At 32.3% G+C, this 18,753-nt stretch overlaps 1 protein-coding gene across 2 annotated transcripts; it reads left to right on the top strand.

The window, feature by feature from the left end:
* Positions 1-381: 381 nt before the first annotated feature.
* On the top strand, positions 382-17,648 carry LOC130443882 (putative inorganic phosphate cotransporter). 2 transcript variants are annotated; one of them, XM_056778759.1, is made up of 8 exons: positions 382-585; positions 4,572-4,717; positions 5,990-6,302; positions 8,575-8,792; positions 10,380-10,526; positions 12,586-12,718; positions 16,958-17,202; positions 17,323-17,648. In XM_056778759.1, the coding sequence occupies exons 1-8, from the start codon at positions 543-545 to the stop codon at positions 17,509-17,511; spliced, it is 1,434 nt and encodes a 477-aa protein (XP_056634737.1). In that variant the 5' UTR covers positions 382-542; the 3' UTR covers positions 17,512-17,648. The 2 variants fall into 2 exon arrangements, with proteins under 2 accessions (XP_056634737.1, XP_056634738.1); XM_056778760.1 differs by lacking the exon at positions 382-585 and adding an exon at positions 4,417-4,516 and having other exon boundaries at positions 17,323-17,602.
* The last annotated feature ends 1,105 nt before the right edge of the window (positions 17,649-18,753 follow it).

The raw sequence follows: 18,753 nt of genomic DNA, 5'->3' as shown, positions 1-18,753 counted from the left end.
ATTTTCAAAATAATAAGGTAATTTAATTAAAAGTTTAGTCAGTTTGGCAATTTTCAAATATGCATACATATGCAAGTTATTTAGAAATATTCAAAAAATTGACAAAATATTCAAATATGCATGCATAGAATCCGTCCTTTAGTCATAAGTACTTTATCAATTTGAGAAAAAGAAGACTATTTCTTCTAATTTTCAACAACTAATACATTGTGGTTTTGTGAAATATTGTGCTTAAATAGAAGCCAAACCGTGTCCCGTAGGATCTGAATTAAAAGATATTCATTAAAATTATGATAGAAAATCGAATTCAGTTATAATGATTGAAATCACTTTATTGTTAGTTATGATAACCTTTTTAGATTAGTTGAAATGATAAGAACTGACACAAAAGGTACTTGAAGTAACAACAATATCGGTTCGATTTTAAATTATAATGTTTAACTTCATAAATATACAAATGAAATAATTCTACTCAATTGCTTGCAAGCTGCAGATCATGCAGCATTTTGTTTCTGGTAGAAGATAAAAACCGATCGGTAATTATGGATAAGGAAACTGAAAACAAGGTAGAACATAAAAAGAATGGTGAGTTTACTTGTATCACGTAGTTTCTTAGTTTGTCAAGACGACATATATAGATGTTTCAGTTTTCATTCGACTTTTAGAGTCACTTAGAACCAATCTAAGAGAAAAGTGAATTTCATCATGTGTCAATAATCCTCTCATATAGTTTTACTATTATTACATTTTTGTAAAATTCTATACCGTATATTTACTCATGCAGTTGAGTAGAATTTGCGCGATTTAGTAATTAAATTTTTTAAGAATGTTAGAGTAGCAATACTGAAAAATAACTTGTTTAGATAAAGTTCGATGTTATTGCCACAAATGCCTTCGATTCATTTGAGATTACAATTAAACTTTTTTTGAATCCTGACATTTGTCAATCCTGACCATAGATGCGATGGTATGTCTTTTCTTGACGATTTGCAGTTCATAATAACTTCCAACGATAATATTGAACAGGTCTTCATTGTCTCTATCCTGTAGCAGTAATGCGCTAGTCTTTGCTCATGTCTTGCCTCGTCAGCTGTTGATGAGTTTTTTCTGTGGAAGAATTCCTCGTAGGCTATTGGTAGGTTTACAATCATAGTACCCTCTTTTACACCTTTGTGGTTATTACAACCTTACTCAAAATATTGTTGACGTGCTTATGTTGTTGTGTTGTCACTATTTTTGCCAAATTTATTAGGTTTCTTTTCCCATAAACACAGCCCCACATACTGTTTCTTCTTCAAAGAGAGTATCTTTTAATAATATCAAAGTACCGTCAAATTTGTCGCTGACAATTGGAACTATGTCGTCTGAATATCATCCACCATATTCGCCTGCTTGGTTTAATCTATAAAGTAGTACTAGTAGTCTTGATTCCACTGTTGTAATGGCGTTACTTCTTCAAGTGGGGTTTTCTTTACAATATTTCCCAATTCTTTAACTGTCTTTTCATCTTCCGCATGAGGTATAGCATAACTGTTTTTCTCATATCTGAAAGATAATTTGAAAAATAATCATTGCTGCAATTTTCACATGGTATCGTAATCAGAAACTTTAGAAAACTGTTTAAAATTTGTTCGATTTCTCTCATTTATCTATAGTATAACTGTATTATAGGAACGAATGGCCTTACAGCAATGAACTATCAGTTTATCTTAATGAAATACAATACTACAAATGTTAGTGAAGTGAACAAAGATGAAATTTATGTCAGATACATTGATGAGGAGCTTTCGTCATTACCAACTTCCTGTTTATATAAGATTTAGTGTTTTTATAAATACTTAAGAAATACTGATTATTTTTCAAGTAATATTTTGTATACCTAAATGCCATAATTTGGGAGTTATAGCTACATTTATAGTATATCCACTCGTAACTAGGTCTAGTATCTGTAACTTAGTACAAAGTTTAACGAAACTGGTGCAGTAAAATATTTAACCAAATCATGGCGCAGAAAACCTAAAACAACTGAAGACAAATCTTTAAATGTTTGTGTCATGTTAAAAGTAGATCCACATTTGTGAAGTAGAAAAATTACGAATTTTACAAAACATACAGTAAAGGCTATTACAGCAGATGCTCAAAATGTTGTCCATTTACTTCAATACAACAAGCCATGCGATTTTTAAAACTTTTCAATGCATTTTGCAGCATCCCTGACTGCTCAATCCTTCTTATCTATGTGATAATCCTATGTTTTTCAAGTGACCCCTCAGGAAATAGTCTGAAGGATTCATATCGGGTGATCATAGGGGCAATTTGATAAAATCAAACCTACTAATACATCTTCTGGGAAACACATTATTTAGGTATTGCCTCACCACATAAGCATAATGAGGCGGGGCACCATCTTGTTGTAGCCAAATATTGTCGTTTGGGATAATGTTATTGTCTGAAAATTTCTAATAATGCTAATAATGAAGATTTTTTGGAAATTTGAAAATACTTACTTGGATTTGGAAATACCAAAGCCAACTAAGCCTATACATCAAGTTTTTCGAGATATTGGGTGTGGGATTCACCCATCCAACAAGGATTATTGCGTGACCAGTATCTACAATTATGCCGAGATACATTACTTAAAAAATTTGGATCGTTTTGATTGTAAAATTTTTCCATCATTAGATCTGCATTTTTCGATTAGGATATAAATTATTAAAGATATTACATGTTTCTTGTGTACGCCTATCACCATATCCAAATATCATCAAAATATCAATTGGTTTTTTTTTCAGATAAACGATCCGTTGTTCGATAAACTTCAACAATAATAATTTATTGAAACGTCAAATTTGTTATTGTAGCAGTTGTAGCCAAATAAATGTATTATTTTAGCTTCAGCGGAGATAAAGCAAATGTAGCTATAACTCCGAAATTATGGCATTTAGGTATAGAGAAAATCCGATGAAAAATGATAAGTATTTCTCAAAGATTTCGAAAAGCGAAAAATATACAGGGTAATCCATTTGAAATAACAAAGTTCTTTATTTTTCTGGAAAAAGGACAGCAATGTAAATACACCTATTATACCGGCTGTATCACAAAACCCTTGTATACAAAAATTTATAAAAATCGTACAAGCCGTTAACGAGATAATTGAGGCGTTCCATATATAAAACTCACTCTGTATAACAATTTAATATGCTAGTTAGATTAGACCGATTAAAGTTTGATACTCATTCAAACTGCAGACATTGTTAATACTTATTTAATTTAGGCTAGAGAGTGGTTTGGGTCAGTCTAATACGTTTAAAATTTTTCAGACACTCTTCATGCTTATATTTCTCAAGGCAACGTGATGAAACTTAATTTTTCTAGGTATAAATTCATGATTATCGAATGCTACTTCTTTATTCGAAGTAGTAAAATGGCGTAAATTGACTAACGAGAGGAGAGTGGTTTTAAAAGGGATTTCAGTTCAATGCCTTTTGCTCAAAACATATTTTTTAATTGCAATTCTGCTTTCTAAATGATTTAAATTTTTATACTTCTAAAATTTTCATTATAATATAGACTTGCTAAAAATAATGCATTCAAGCGAAATTTTATATAATTTTTGCTAATTACCGTGGTACCTATATGTCTTTTATATTTTTATCCAGCTAGCTGTCATAATTATAGTGAAGGTATTAAACAGGAACTCACAAAGCAAACTAAAAATATTAGATATGACTTTAAGTAAATAATCGATTCACCTGTCCCCAAAATTTTCTTCTAATGGAGCTAACACCTTTTGAAGATGACGTTTTTAAGTGACATTGCATTAATATTTCTGTAAAGACACGGGCACAATCTAGCTATTAAAATCTAGTAATACTTTTTCTTTTCTTACTTAAACGACAGTATATAGTATCAAAGAATTTCGACCGAAAAGCTGATACAGCGGGACATGTTTTAAAAAAGTCCTTCAAATACTTATTCACTCGACAAAAGCAGAGAATTTTGCTAGTTCGTAACCGAAATAAGAAATCAATATGCCAAAAAACACGTGCATCAAGATAAACAAAAGTACAGAATATGTTAAAAAGCCATCCTATTATTCTCATTAAGTAGAATATTCATTTGATTTCGAGTAATTATTCTCCATGTTGGTAATAATGAGGATTTTATACTAAATTGTTTTCCGATCAGCTCCTACTAAGCATTCCGCGCAATCTAATTTTTTCGAAAATCTATATCAAATATTGAACGTCGAAATCATTGATGAGATAAGCTAATACTCTTGAAATCTGTCTAAGTGTGACCTTCGCGGGTTAAAAAACGCACAATAATTCTGAAAGATATTTGCAAAGATATTATAAATCAGTTTTTTGTCCAAATCGTTGCATGCACTTCCTTATTGGATTTCACACCGTACAACACTAAGTATGTTGTAAAATTATGAGTTTTGTGGAGGAAATATCAACAAGGGGTAGAATGATTGGATAGTCAAAATTAAGAATAAAAATTAACTGAACAGGTTGATGATCCACTTCCTGTCGTATATTTTGACTTGACAATTTATTTTTTTCCAGTTAAATTACCGCGATTTGGTATGCGACACCAGCAAGTCATTTGTTTGTTTCTACTTGTGGTTTCTGCTATTTCTATGAGAGTACAATTGTCAGTGGTAATTGTAGCTATGCTAGATCCAAATGCTTCATCAAACCCAGATATACGGGTAAGTATATAATATATTTTATTTTTTTTTCATGAACAAGTCGAGTTTACAAAACAGATCACATCAATGGATTATTATTAAGGTAAGACTTGATGTCTTGTTATTGACAGAGCAAAGGCAGACATCGAAGCTTCTAATATCTTTCAAATAAAAAATTGAAACAAATGTGGGTTTTTTGAGAAGATCAACTTATTCTCAGAATGACCATTTTTTAAATTACGAAAAAATGCCAATCGAATAAATGTTGTTAAACTTCTTATGATAGCTTTAAGGATCCATAACACATGTTGGAAGACCTAACGGGTCTTCAAATGCTGTTTTCGAAAAAAAATATATTACCACGTAATTTAAGTTAATTTAATAAGTTTGTATATTGGACACAATTTTTAAGCTACTGAAATTGATCAAATGTTTCTTTCTACATAGAAAATAAATACGTTCATACGATAAATTATATTTTGGGAAAGGGAGAGAAGAAATAACGATCGCAACAAGAATAAGATGATGTTTAAACGACATTGTATGGTGAAATAAAAATATGCAAAAGGAAACCAAATGAAGCGAAGCATCAAAAACAAATGAACGATTAGAAATAATCAAAACGAGCGTATTTTTATGATTAACTGGAAAAATACTATTTGCCAGGAAGAGAAGCCAAAATATAAAAAGAATATGTGAGGTACAGAATGTTGATCAAGAATAAGGAATGAAACGAGCACTTCTGTGCTATAAACGACAATAAGTTGCAAGATTGTATATATTTGGAAAGTTGGAGCAACAGGCAGAGAAAAAATCAAACATGTATTGTCATTTATAACCGGTTGTAGTTGTAGATCAAATGTTTTGTTTTGAATTATCTAATGTTTAATAAGTATCCTGTTTGAAAAACACGCAGTAATTTTTTTAAAAGTAAATTAACATTTAATTTAGTAAGTAGAACTAATTTGAGAAGAGTTTCTGTTTAGAGTAGTTAATTCAACGTTTCGCTGACTATTTTTCAGCAAAATAAAATGATATTTGTATACTAATTAACCAAGCTTAGTTAAAATCTTAGGCTATGGTCTCCTATAAACGCCGTCGGCCGCGTACAGCGTCATGAGTTACCCGTGTCACGACGATTACTATAGAAATATACTGTCGTGGTCTCTTTCACTCGCTGACGTTGGCGTGTGGATACCGTTCACAGTTCAAACGCTTTGCTCTGGTATCTTTCTCAAAATAATTTTAAAAATATTCTAAATGATGAAACGTTATCGAATTATATTTTTACAGACATTTGATTGGACTAACAAAAATGTCGTCTTATCATCATTTTTTTGGGGCTATATTACCCTTCAGTTGTTCGCTGCGGATTGGGCAAGGACATACGGTGCTAAGCGGTTTCTGTTAGTTGCGATGACAATTAATGCAACTGCTGTAGCCTTGGTTCCAATATTGGCAGATAAGTTCCAATCATATGGAGTTATGGCATCCAGAGTAATTCAAGGAATGTGTCAGGGATTTGTATTTCCATCAGTAAGCACTTTACTTGGTAGATGGTGTCACATTTCAGAAAGATCGAGACTAGGTAGCTGGTGCTTGTCAGGTATATATTTAATTTTTAGTAAAAACATTATCATTATTCATCTCTTGTTTATATTGATATAAACGAAGATTTCTTGTAAAAATCAAAATATACTATTTTAGTAATATTCTTTTTTAAGTGAGCTAATTTTAAAAACGTAAGACAAATCCTCTGGTAACAACTCAAATTATCCGCAATATAGTTGGCATCTCTGTCGGGCTCTCTTGAACCAAAAGCTTGATAAACTGTACATAAAAAAATATATTTAGAATAATAAATTTCAATTTTTTTCTTATGTAAGTAACACGATGTTTGACAATATGCAATTCAATTAGAAATGTTTGATTGTGTATTAATTTTCAATAAATAATCAGTATTTATGATATTTTTCTTTAGAATGTCTCTTTATGGCAAATGGTTTCCGTGGCATATACAACGATCTAAAAATATACAAATATACTAAACCATAAATTTCATCTATTGAAAAATTCATTTTTGCTATCTTTAGATGGTACAGATTTTCCCTGTAAAAGAAACGGATTGTTAACCATTAGAATGAGCCACCCCTGGCCTTCAGATAGTAGTGTAGAATTTTTTATTCTGTGAAGCACACTACATAGACATACGTAATCATCTACTAATAATTTATAATGTTCGAATTTATAATTTGGAAAATATACTTAAATATAATTTATGATTTCACAAATTTGAACGCCTATAACTTAGAAACTGGGGGTATGTGAAATTTTTTTCATCTCCTAGCATTATTTTGACGTCATCTACTCAGTCTATATAGCAGAGCTATAACGATATAACGAAAGCCCTCATAATATAGATGGCGAAGACTCCGTTCTAATTCTGGTATGATTGTTATGATGTAGTTTAGATGATATCATTCATATAACGAAATATAGGTTAATGAGGATAAAATCTAAACAAAGATCAAATTCCTTGGGTTTATATAAATTCTTGAACTGAACTGAGCCTTCAATTAGAGATCTTCGAAATACTCATAATCGATTACTCTCAACCTCCGCGGTGTACGTAATGCATCACAACCTTTTCTCTCTAGAAAAATGTAACGTGTTTTTTTCCAGACAATAATTACGATCATCTTGCTGCTCACTATGCCCTATCATGTCCTAAGTTAAAGTTTGTGATCATTTTTAAAGCTAGTTGAATCGTAGACGTAGACAAAGGCGTCGCAAGCGTCGGTGAAAGTAATTTCTAATGACTGAATGAATACCTACATGCTTATATCAGAAAACCTCTTCTTCATAACTCAGTGCTGGTTACTTAGTTCTCTGTCTCTCAACAGTTTGGGTTGATGCGATTTCTCGATTAAGGCATATTTCAATATTTCGTCAGTGACTATTTCAGAGACATCAGGGTAAATTTTTATCATTTACAAAAATTCAAAATAAATAGTTTCATCCACCCCATTTCTACAAGTTCTCAAATTTCACTGTTTTCGGTCTACGTCTTCTTCTTTTGCTTTTATTTTACTTATTATTGGTTCTTGCTTTGTTATTTGTCTTATCTTTTCATTTCTACATTTGTCCGATGTCGGTTTGCCCGCTATTCTTCTTAGGTGTTTCATTCGTGTTCATTTTGGATTCGTTTTTCTTTCACAATTACAATTTTCACATGAAATATATGTTACTATTGGAATCGTAACTGTATTGTGAATGTCAATTTCCACTTTTTAGTCAATATCTATAAGCTCCAGTATGATTTTGTTTAGTGTGTACTACAGTCTCTCTGAGTTATTCGCTGTATTTCTATTTCTATCTTCTCTCAATATGTTTCCTAGATTTTCATAAGCCTTTATTCTTTTCATTGTCCGTGTTTGCTTTTTCGGCCAATTGCATATTGTTGTTGTTTACTATTTTTAATCATTACTTTGGTTTTACGAGTATTTATTTTTTATTTATATATTCACTAGCTCATGCAAATTGATTATCCACAATTAACATTAATAATAATAGGCATAAGATTTCTCCATATTTTATCCTTCCCTTCATTAAGCTTTCTTTTCATTTTATTCCTGTTCTCTTCATTTTAGCCTTTATCGTCTTATATGTGCTTCTAGAACCTCCATATTTCTGTTTTTTCTATTATGTCAAAGGCTGCTTTGAGATCAATTAAATGTTAAAAACATTTCTTCTTCTCCTAGTTTCCTTTCAATATGGTTCCTTCGATTTTCTCCAGTGTTCCTTGATTCCCTTTTCTCTCTTATCGCAGCATTTCTTTTTTTATGTGATAATCACAAGTTATTGGAAATTATTTTTAGGTGCAGCATTTGGTACCATTATTAGTTTGTTCACTAACGGTCTTATCGCTTCTTCACAACTGGGTTGGCCATTTTGTTTTTATATTTATGGTGCGATAGGATATTTATGGGTCTTATTGTTTCTATTTTTGGGATCTAGTTCTCCGGCTCAATGTAGTAGAATTTCAAAAGAGGAAAAAGAATACATTGAGAGCTCTACTAAGATCAAGGTGAACAAAGTAAGTAAATATTTCTCAATATTTTTAGTGAATGATAGCTTTGAAATACATTAATTCTGTACATTTGTGATTCTGTATTATTATTTTAATATGGATTTCAATATTTTTATACATTAATCAACATTGTTCAAAAATTGCTTTAACGCAGTGCTTTCTTAGAAACAATATTTTCAAATAAGACTTTTAATTTTAATTCGGAATTTTTCTTACTGATCTAACTATTAACGTGATTGACAACGTTCAAACTCCACACTCTGAACGTGTTGTCATACGAGTGTTACTTGATTTGTTACAGATACTTGTAACATTCGTCTTGGTCAGAATATGGAATTAGACCACGAATATTTTCATGCGATCATCAGCGTGTTTCGCTGGTTTTCAGAATTCAATCGTGGTCGCACTTCGCACATACCGTGAGAGTTAAGTATATTTGGGCATTAGTTCCACTCGCATACATTCAATATTGCATGAATTTGGCTGTAAAAAAGATTTGATCGCTTAAAAAACAACTCGTGTCAATTAGCGCAAAGAAATACTTCAAAAGACTTCTATAAAATCGTGACAGGCAAAGAATCATGGATCTGCGCATTTGAACTCAAAACTTCTTCAAAGACGTCTTTAAAGACGATTCAAATTCAACTAAAGTTATTGCCGCACGGGGCACTCCAAAGCAATTGGTCGTCTGTTTTTTCGGAATAACTGAATATCTCAAAGGCAACGACAAAGCGGACTCACTCGCTAGACTGGGATCGGCGAACCCACCAATAGGCCCAGAACCCATCCTTGGTGTGGCCAAAAACGCTGTCATCACAAGGCGGGCTCGGCAGAGATGAATGGACACGCCTGGCATGAGACAAGCGAAGGTCTATATAGACGGACCCCGCTTGTCTCTCCCCAAACAACTGCTTCGGCTAAATAGGCGCGAATTCAGACTAATGACCGGACTTCTAACCGACCATTGCCATCTAGGACTTTACCTTCACACCATGGGCACCACGGATGATCCCGAGTGCCGCTGGTGCATGGAAGAGGACAAAACTGCAGACTACGTTATTTTTGAGTGTCCTACATTCACATGGGAGTGGTTTAAATACCTGGGCAAACCCCACAATCTGCCTAACGACATCGAAGGGTTGAAGCCAATCGAAGGACATCGGACTTTGGCAATGTCAAGTGGGGTACGATATGTGCTGAATGTCTTCACGGCCGCCCACACCTACGAACTAAGAACTATAAATTAAACATATCACCACCTTTCCATTAGAACAACGTAGAAACGCCAATTTTGAAAAGTACACCAGCATTTGTTTGCCAGAAACTTTTTAATAAATCAGGGAAACCAATCGTAGAAGACGGCTCATTCTCCACCACGAAAATGCGAGTTCTCACATATCGCTGCTGCAGGGAGTAATGAAAACAGAACTTATTCTATGAATATACCACATAGGAAGGTGACGATAACAATGAAATCCCTAAAATCGCCAGTGGTTTATAAAGGACTAGGCTGTATTAAATAATTAAAGAAATATTCTAATATCAAATTATCTGTCAATTTGATTCCAATAAATAATGGTTATTTCTCTTTAGATTCAAGTGCCGTGGAAAAGTATTCTTACAACTAGACCAGTTTGGATATTGATGTTCGCCCAAGTTGGCCAAATTTGGGGTTACAACACGCTTATAACAGAAATTCCCAATTATATGAAGGCGGTCATGTTATTCGATATGAAATCGGTAGGTAAAATTTTAAAATATGATTAATAGCATTATCTACGTTATCAAAATTAACAATCATCGATAGCTATTATGACCTCAAAATCTAAATACATGTTTTTGCGTGTGACTGTTTATACAGTACGTCCATAAAGTAATTTATATTAACAACCAGTTTTTGATTTACTATTTTTTAGAGAATAATATATATGATACAATGTAAGTAACTTCTATGTTAGCAAAGGTTTTAGTATTTCAATTTAATTTAAATTAATTTCATTTTAAACCTCACTACTGAGTTAGTCTCTTGACTTGATGTTCCCTAGAAGTTCTCAGATTTCTTTAAATGAAATCATTTTCTTATAGAAATTACATTTTTTTGGGATCGAACGAATTTTCCTCGCCATTATATTTTTTTCTCTGCGATATTTGAAAAATTCAAATACTCCGTTCTAAACGCATTGATCTTAATTTAGTCGGTTTCAATCACTTATATTGCATCAAGATCGAGTGAACAGTTATTGTAATATACAAGAGTTGCTTAAAAAGTTCTCTCTATCCCTCTATCTGAATATGTCAGCAGTTTTCAATATAATACCTGTCATTAAATATTTGTTTTTTAATAGTAAAATGCCGCACCAAATGAAAGAGGAGGTAGAAACTCTGTGGGGAGATTCTATACCCTCATTTACTACCGTAAAATTTCATGCAGATGAATTCAAACGTAGTCGTAGCAGCTTGACTGACGACGAGCGTTTGGGACAACCAAAGACTGTGCCAATCAGCGATATCATCGAAAAATCCCTCCAGACGATCTTACTATTGAATTAAGAAAGAACGAATAGGCTATTGGTATTTAAAAAAAATGCATCTGCCATATACTAACTAAAAAATTAAGCAGGTGTGAGCGATCCGCACGTAGGGTGCCGCGTTCACTCAGTTTAGACCATAAGTGAATTCTAAAGAACATTTTCCAGACAGTCGATTGCAAAGTGAGAATCTGCTTTAAAATGGAGAAGACGTTTTCATCGACTGGACCAGTGATGGCGACCGTTATTTGGGATCGTCACGAGATTGTTTTCATCGACTATCTTCAAGAAGCTACAATAACAACAGAGTTTAATTGCTTGATAATGTAGAGGGAGAAATTACAAAAAGTGACTGCGGTTGAAGAAAACAACGCATCTTTTGACAATTCGCTGATCCCGCTGACTAAAATTCACGATTGTATTTTGAATTGGTTGACCACTCACAATATTCACCAAATCTCACTTTCAGCGAATTTTCCCATTTCATCACCTCCAAGTTTGTTATCAGATCAGGACGATATCGTTATTTTTATGAGAAAGACGTCAACTATTATTTGGAACGGTTAAAACGGTTAGAGCATGGCGGGACTAGAAAAAGACATGTTGGAAAATGAAATTGTTCGTAAGAAAAGAAAATCTTTGATGTATTGTTCTCGAACAAACATCGTAGCATATAATGAGCTTGTATTTTAACCCTTTTGCACGTCACTTACCTCGCTCTAGCTATTATTTTTATCCAAATTCAATTCCTCTCATTCCGATATCTCCATTATGAAATCTCCAAGATTGTCCTTCTTTTTATGGCGTACTTAAATATGAGTTAGTCAAAGTGTACAATGTAATGTATATTTTTGGTACGTTCATACATTATACCTATTTGTGATTAAATGGTTTTCACACACTTTTATTAAGTAGGCACTTTTCTCGAATGACTATAAACAATAATTTCCATAACTTATTTCGAGTAAATATTTAACACATTTCTGTTCTGGCTGTGTTTCACTCAAGTGTTATCTACACTACCGCTACCTGACCATAGCCACCGAACGATGCTGCAAGTGGTTTACAACAATTGCACAACGGCATTGTAAATCAAAGGTTAACCTAATTTGAACATTTAAGACGCCAGAGAACTTGCTCAAACGACGTAACCATTTTTGTATGAGCCAAATATTGCTTTGCAATGAATAATTTTTTTTTGAATGATTGTTTCTTCAATTACGACCAAAAAGTGAAATTGAGAAACTATCTAATATATATTAATTTTTCAGAATGGAACATTATCATCTGCACCTTATATTGCTAGCTTCTTCTGTAATTTTGGTTTTGGATTTCTTGCAGATTATCTAATTAACCATAAATATCTTACGAGGACTGCTACTAGGAAGTTATTCAATTCGATATGTAAATGTTTGAAGTTTTTGATTACTTGAATCATTCCCTACAGACCAGAATTTGTCCAATGAGAAGAGAATACAGTTGGTTCAATAAACATATTTTGTACTATGTACTCCATAGGTGTAATAAAATAAATTCAAACTGATGTCACTCAATCAACAAGAAGTTGAATAAGAATGATTAAATGAGGTATTTTAGAACGAGAAACACATGAATCCAGATACATAAAAGTACAATAATACAGCTGTTGTTCATTTTTTGTAAATATAAATATTTTGATTTTGAAAATGAAGCATTTAGGCGTAATGAAAGCTTCACATGGAACCCTCCATACCAAGTGTTATAGCGCAATTAAGAACGGATGATCTTGGGTATTAGTTGTACTTTGAGTAATGAATCTCTTTTACAGTGGGTATGTTGCTAACCTTGTCCACCAACTTTCCTCCTTTCTCTGGACTTGAGACTGGCTACAGTACCCTTGAAGCTACTTAATCCATCTCAGGACACTGCAGAGCAACAACAACAAAAAGTATATGGAAAGGGCAGTAGAGATGAAAACATTGAGAGCTATTGAAAAAATGTGCCTAAGAGATGAAATAAGAAGCAAAGCTATAAAAGAAGATTCAGGATATACTATAATTCACGAAATCGAGACGACGATATTGGAGAGACCGCGTCGACAGAGTGATGGAAGATTGACGGGTTAAAGAGGCAAAGGATGAAAATCAACTTCAAGCAGACCTTTCGACCGAACTTGCACGAAAGCTGTACATCTACTTCTTAATAAGAGGCTGAATAGCAGAAGAAACAAGACTAAATCTTAAGAAAAGAATAAGAAGAAGATTTTGAAGAAATGATGAGTGGTAAACCCAATATTTTATATATCTTGTATTACGTAGATGACTGCATTACTGCTATACCAAAAAAATGAAGTTAAAAATATGAGTCTAATATGCAATCCTATTATAAAATTCCAATACACAACTAAGAATAAAATAATGAAATTCATTTCATATCATATAATCAAATATAAAATGAAAATAGAATGGTGTACAAAAACATTTGGATCTCAAGATATTTAATCTTCAATTCATATTTCTATATCTAAATTATTAGTTTGCGTTTTCAGATCTTGAATTCAAATCCATAGTTTTTGTGAAAGTAAACAGTGCACTAACAAAAAATTAATGAATAACAATCTCAAACATCAAGCGAATCTTTCCTTGTCTTATGTAAAAAGACATTCTCTGCAGCTTTCTGTAGAATTATAATTCATAAAACGCATAATCAAAATATTTCATTAATCAAAATATACATATATGATATTCTACAAGGTGTAGCAAAATTCAGTCACCACTATCACGAAAAATCACGTCCGGCAACTTTATCGCGTTTACTATAGGTTTGTCCGAACCTGCTAGTCTGGACCTTTCTTGAAACGGTGATTGGAAGCGATAATAGATATTTTCTGCGCAATCTTCGGCTGTACACTGTTCTTGTAACAGTACTTGCTGACAACAAAGTATCGACTAGACCGTCCCGGAAACGGTTCATAAACGATACCCAATTCGGTTGAAACGCCAAACAGAATCGTTCTTATAATGGTAACCGCCCGGTTGCAACACGTAATCTCTATTGTGCAGAATCGTCATCATACCAAGGACGGCTTGAACGAACCTAATAGGTACATATAGTCCAGGAACCTAGGGTTTTAACCTAACACTGAAACCAAGAGCAGTTTTTGGGCACTACTTTAAGAAAAAAAAAACAAAGTTTGTAATATAATGTACCATATATTTTTAGCCTTGATAAAAATCAAATAAAGGATCGAAGCGTTGTTATCTAAAAAAAAAACTCTTAGATAGTTAAATTTCATGTCCACAACCCACCACACCATTCGAAATTTCATACTATCAACAATGAAAAAAAAATTGTTCTGCATGCGAGCGGCTATAGAAACTTTTATCAAAAAATGCTTCATTTACAAGATAATGAGTTATAATTGGTAATATTAGATCTACACGTCAACAACTCGGATTACTATAAGACTTGGCATGCCGCTCAACTAAAATCTGTAAAACTTTCTTCTTTTTGAGCAAAAAGTCCCAAAGTAAACGAGATTTTGAAGGAATATTCTTCAGCAATAGATATTTAGAGCTAGTAAGTTCCATCAAAAGTGGTTTTTATTTATTATCCTAAGCTGAAATAATTTCTTCGATAAATAAACAGAGTTTGCTCCAAGATTCAGTAGGTCAAAATTTATACCCACTTTGTCTTTGGCGAAACTAAATCACATTTTTCTAATAACGTTGTATTTTAGTTTGGTTATTTTTTCTGGTCGATGTCTTACAAGATATGCGTCTAAAGACGTGCGATCTATATCAATGTGAGATTCCGTATTTCAGCAACCTGCTCTTCCTCGTAGTACCTACATTTTTTTCTTGATAATATCAGGCCAGTTTTATTTTTTTATACTTACTATTATTCAATAAATTAACAAATTTACACATCTTCAGCCATTCTGGTTTGTATTAATAATTTTATTCCACTTTTTCCAGTTCGAAAACTCCAATTTATTATGGAATTTACTTGGTCTATATGATTTCATCCTTTCTCCCACTTTTATGAAATTTATTTCAACTGATGTGGAACTAACAAATCTCAAATGTGATTAACCAGCAAGTCAACTCTATAGCAATTTTTAGAAAAATATGATTTCAATCTATTCGAATCATTACTGAAAAATACTTCAGGTATCTCCAAAATGGACTATTTTACGAAAAAAAAATATTGATACCTTTTTTTTTGAGAATCATTTCTACAAATTGTAACGAAATTTTCAATTTCTTCCACGTTATTGACGAAATATCAATTTTTAGAGTTTTTCCGGTGGTTTACCACTTTTTTCATTGCCGCCCGAGCGCCGAACAATTTTTTTCTCCAAATACTCTTTATAAATGACTTATTTACCAAAAATCAATGCTATTGGTTTTAATGTCAGGTGTTAATAAAATTTTGGCTACACTGCCTGAACTAATAATGCTCAGAGTAAGAGACACAGTTGTTAGTTTAGTATTGTAATGTTTTTCTACTTTATTTATACGATTTCTATTCGTGGGGTGAATTCATAAACACTGTCTCTTACGTTGTTAATTTATTTAAGCACTATACACCCACCTAACTAACTTATAATAATTTACTTATCACTATCACTTAACTGACTTGAATAATTTATTTAAGTTCTTCAATTACTAATTACTAATTCGTTCTGTTCACTACGACTATTTATTATAAACTGAACTAAACTGTGCTATATAAACTTATTTATATACTACAAATAGAATTATCCAAACTTCTAGAACGTAAAGAAACAAGATTATTCAAAAGAAACAATGTAAATAATTCGCCTGCTATAATAAAAACTTCCAATAAAAACTAGAAAACATCAAACGAATTCCAGGAATTTCGAAAGGTAGCTCCGTGAAAACTACGTTACAATAACGACTACAATAAGATATTTGAAGAATTTGCAGCGCAGCATCATGGCAGACATATTTCGACGAGACAAATAGTGTGTACAAGCTACATAAGAAATATTCACAAAAAAATATGCTGCTGAAGCATTCAACGAAGCACCTAGACTAGAGAAGAGGCAGAATTAAGATTGAGATGCTCAAAGATACATTTTTTGTCAATCCAAGATGACATTAAGAGAGAAAAAAATGTAGAAGATTGGGCACTTTTGTAAAAATTTTTATGTCATTGTTTGTTTTCATTATTATGTAATTTGGTTAACTGACTTTTGCCGCACCCTAAATACTGTTATTTATAATAGTGATGCTGCTTTTATTACACCAACATCTCAATATTTGGAAAATATAAAATCATCACAATAAACACAAAAAAAAGGTCTAAGAAGTGAAAAATTGACATAAATATATACAATTCTTTATATTCGAGAAATGTATAATGGAATGGAATGTTGAAATATTTGCAATTGGGAATCATGTTTTATTCGTAATAAAATACTCCTTTTCAATTTTCTATCAATTTTTAATTTATATTGCTCAAAATACGTATTTTTGCTTTTTAAACGTTATCCATTTATCAAGAATATCACAACATTGGAACTCATAATAAATATAATCAAGAATTTCCTACTGTTTTATTAATCAAATGCGGGCTCTTAAAAACCATACTACAATTATAATTTACGTTATAAATTATTGATTGATGATTTTTTAGCTGGTATAGGAGCAGGTACATCTCTACTGATTCTTAGCTTTTTACCAGCCAGTGCTAGAATCCCGTCTGTTTTTATGTTAGTGAGCGCAGTTGGAATTCAATCTGCAGCAACTGGAGGATATAACTTGAACCACATAGATTTGTCTCCAAATTTTTCAGGCACACTTCAAGCTATGTGTAATAGTGTTGGTAGTGCACTTTCTAGTTTTGCACCTATATTAGTACAATTAATTGTTACTGACGATGTAAGTAATTCATTCCAATTCTACCATTATAGAATATAGAGTGTCCAAATTTCACGTATTATGTTTTATATATATTTAATATTTTCATAGTGTAGATGATTTTGAACAACAATTTTTCAGGGTAATAAATCACAGTGGCAGATAGTTTTCATTGTAGCTGCTATGGCATATATTATACCGAGTATTGCGTTCGCAATGTTTGCATCTGGAAAAAGACAGAAATGGGATGGTTCTAAAGAGGTTGACGAGAAAACATTATCAGAAGTTATAGCTAGAAAAGCATCTGTATGGTCAGTCATGTCTGTATAGTATTTATATAAGAATATATTATTTATTGTATTTTGTAGAAACGAGTATTATTTTAATTATCGTGAAAATCCAAAAAATATATGACGCATCCGTTATACAGATTTTTAATCTAAGCAATATATTTATGATTATAAGAAAAAAACTCTGCACTATTTTACACGAAACAACTTAATCCATAACTTCATTCATTCATTCATTATTCCGTTCAATCTCTTGGATCGTGTCTAGTGTTTTTTGTGCCTACAAATCCCTTCCCCCTGTTGGTTTTGTTACAGTTTTTTGTTGGTCTTGGCTTCGTTATTCAGTATTCTTTTCTGTTTTGGGTCTCCAGGTATTTCGTAGCTTGCCTCTGCCTCTTGGTCATAGAGGTATCCATTGTGTTATCCCCCTCGGCATTTCTGTAGGGTTTCTTCTCATAATGTGCCCTATCCAATTTTGTCATTGCGCTTTTATATGCCTTGTATTTGATTGGTTATATATTTATTAATTAATTTTGATTTGCGCATTATATTCCAAAATCATATTAAACAGGATTGGAGAGATCGAGTTGCCTTGCTTCACTCCTTCGTTTATTTTCATTTATAGTATTTCCAGATATTTTATTTTGGTTTCTTTACTCACTTCTATTAATATATTTAATTTTTTGGGTACCTTTAGTGTTTCTAAATCTTTTATCATTTTTTGTTTATTCATTGAGTCGAATGCGCGATTAAAATCTATAAAGATTATGTTTAGCTCTCTTTTGAGTTTCCATGGACTATGTGGTCTATTTTGTGCATTGCGTTAATTGTGGATCGTCCTGGCCTGAACTCATTTTGGTAGTGTACCAGTATACTTTCTGCGTATGAATTGAGTTTTCTATTTATTAAGTTGGCGAGTATTTTATGTGTAATGTTAAGAAGTGTTATGGCTCTATAGTTTCTATAGTCCTCTTTATATTTTTTGTGTATTGGTATTCCACTCCTCTGAGATCTTATTTTGTTTCTAGATTGTCCCGATGAGTTTATGAATTTGTTTTTTCATCTATTCTCTTTCTCCTTTTAACAGCTCAGTCTCTTTACCATTTTCTCCAAAGCTCTCCCATTACGCAGTTTTGTTGTCTGTTCTACCTCAGTTTTAGTTCCGTTCTTACTCTTCTTTTCTCGTATAATTTAGTTCCCATACCTTTCCAATTATTTTAATATCATTTTTTATTATACTATTCTTATCTTTTATTCCTTTTGGTTTTGAGGTAGTGCTTTG

The sequence above is a fragment of the Diorhabda sublineata genome, chromosome 5 (genome assembly GCF_026230105.1).
Source record: "Diorhabda sublineata isolate icDioSubl1.1 chromosome 5, icDioSubl1.1, whole genome shotgun sequence".
Taxonomy (NCBI): Eukaryota; Metazoa; Arthropoda; class Insecta; order Coleoptera; family Chrysomelidae; genus Diorhabda; species Diorhabda sublineata.
Note: the sequence above shows the minus strand (reverse complement) of the source record. Positions and strands in the feature narration are given on the sequence as shown.

What these genes read in the sequence shown, in the direction of transcription:
- LOC130443882 (XM_056778759.1), top strand. Translation starts at nt 543, where the DNA reads ATGGATAAGGAAACTGAAAACAAGGTAGAACATAAAAAGAATG. An exon ending in AGGTAGCTGGTGCTTGTCAG is followed by an intron (nt 6,303 to 8,574) that starts GTATATATTTAA and finishes AATTATTTTTAG; the next exon opens with GTGCAGCATTTGGTACCATT. An exon ending in GAAGTTATTCAATTCGATAT is followed by an intron (nt 12,719 to 16,957) that starts GTAAATGTTTGA and finishes ATGATTTTTTAG; the next exon opens with CTGGTATAGGAGCAGGTACA.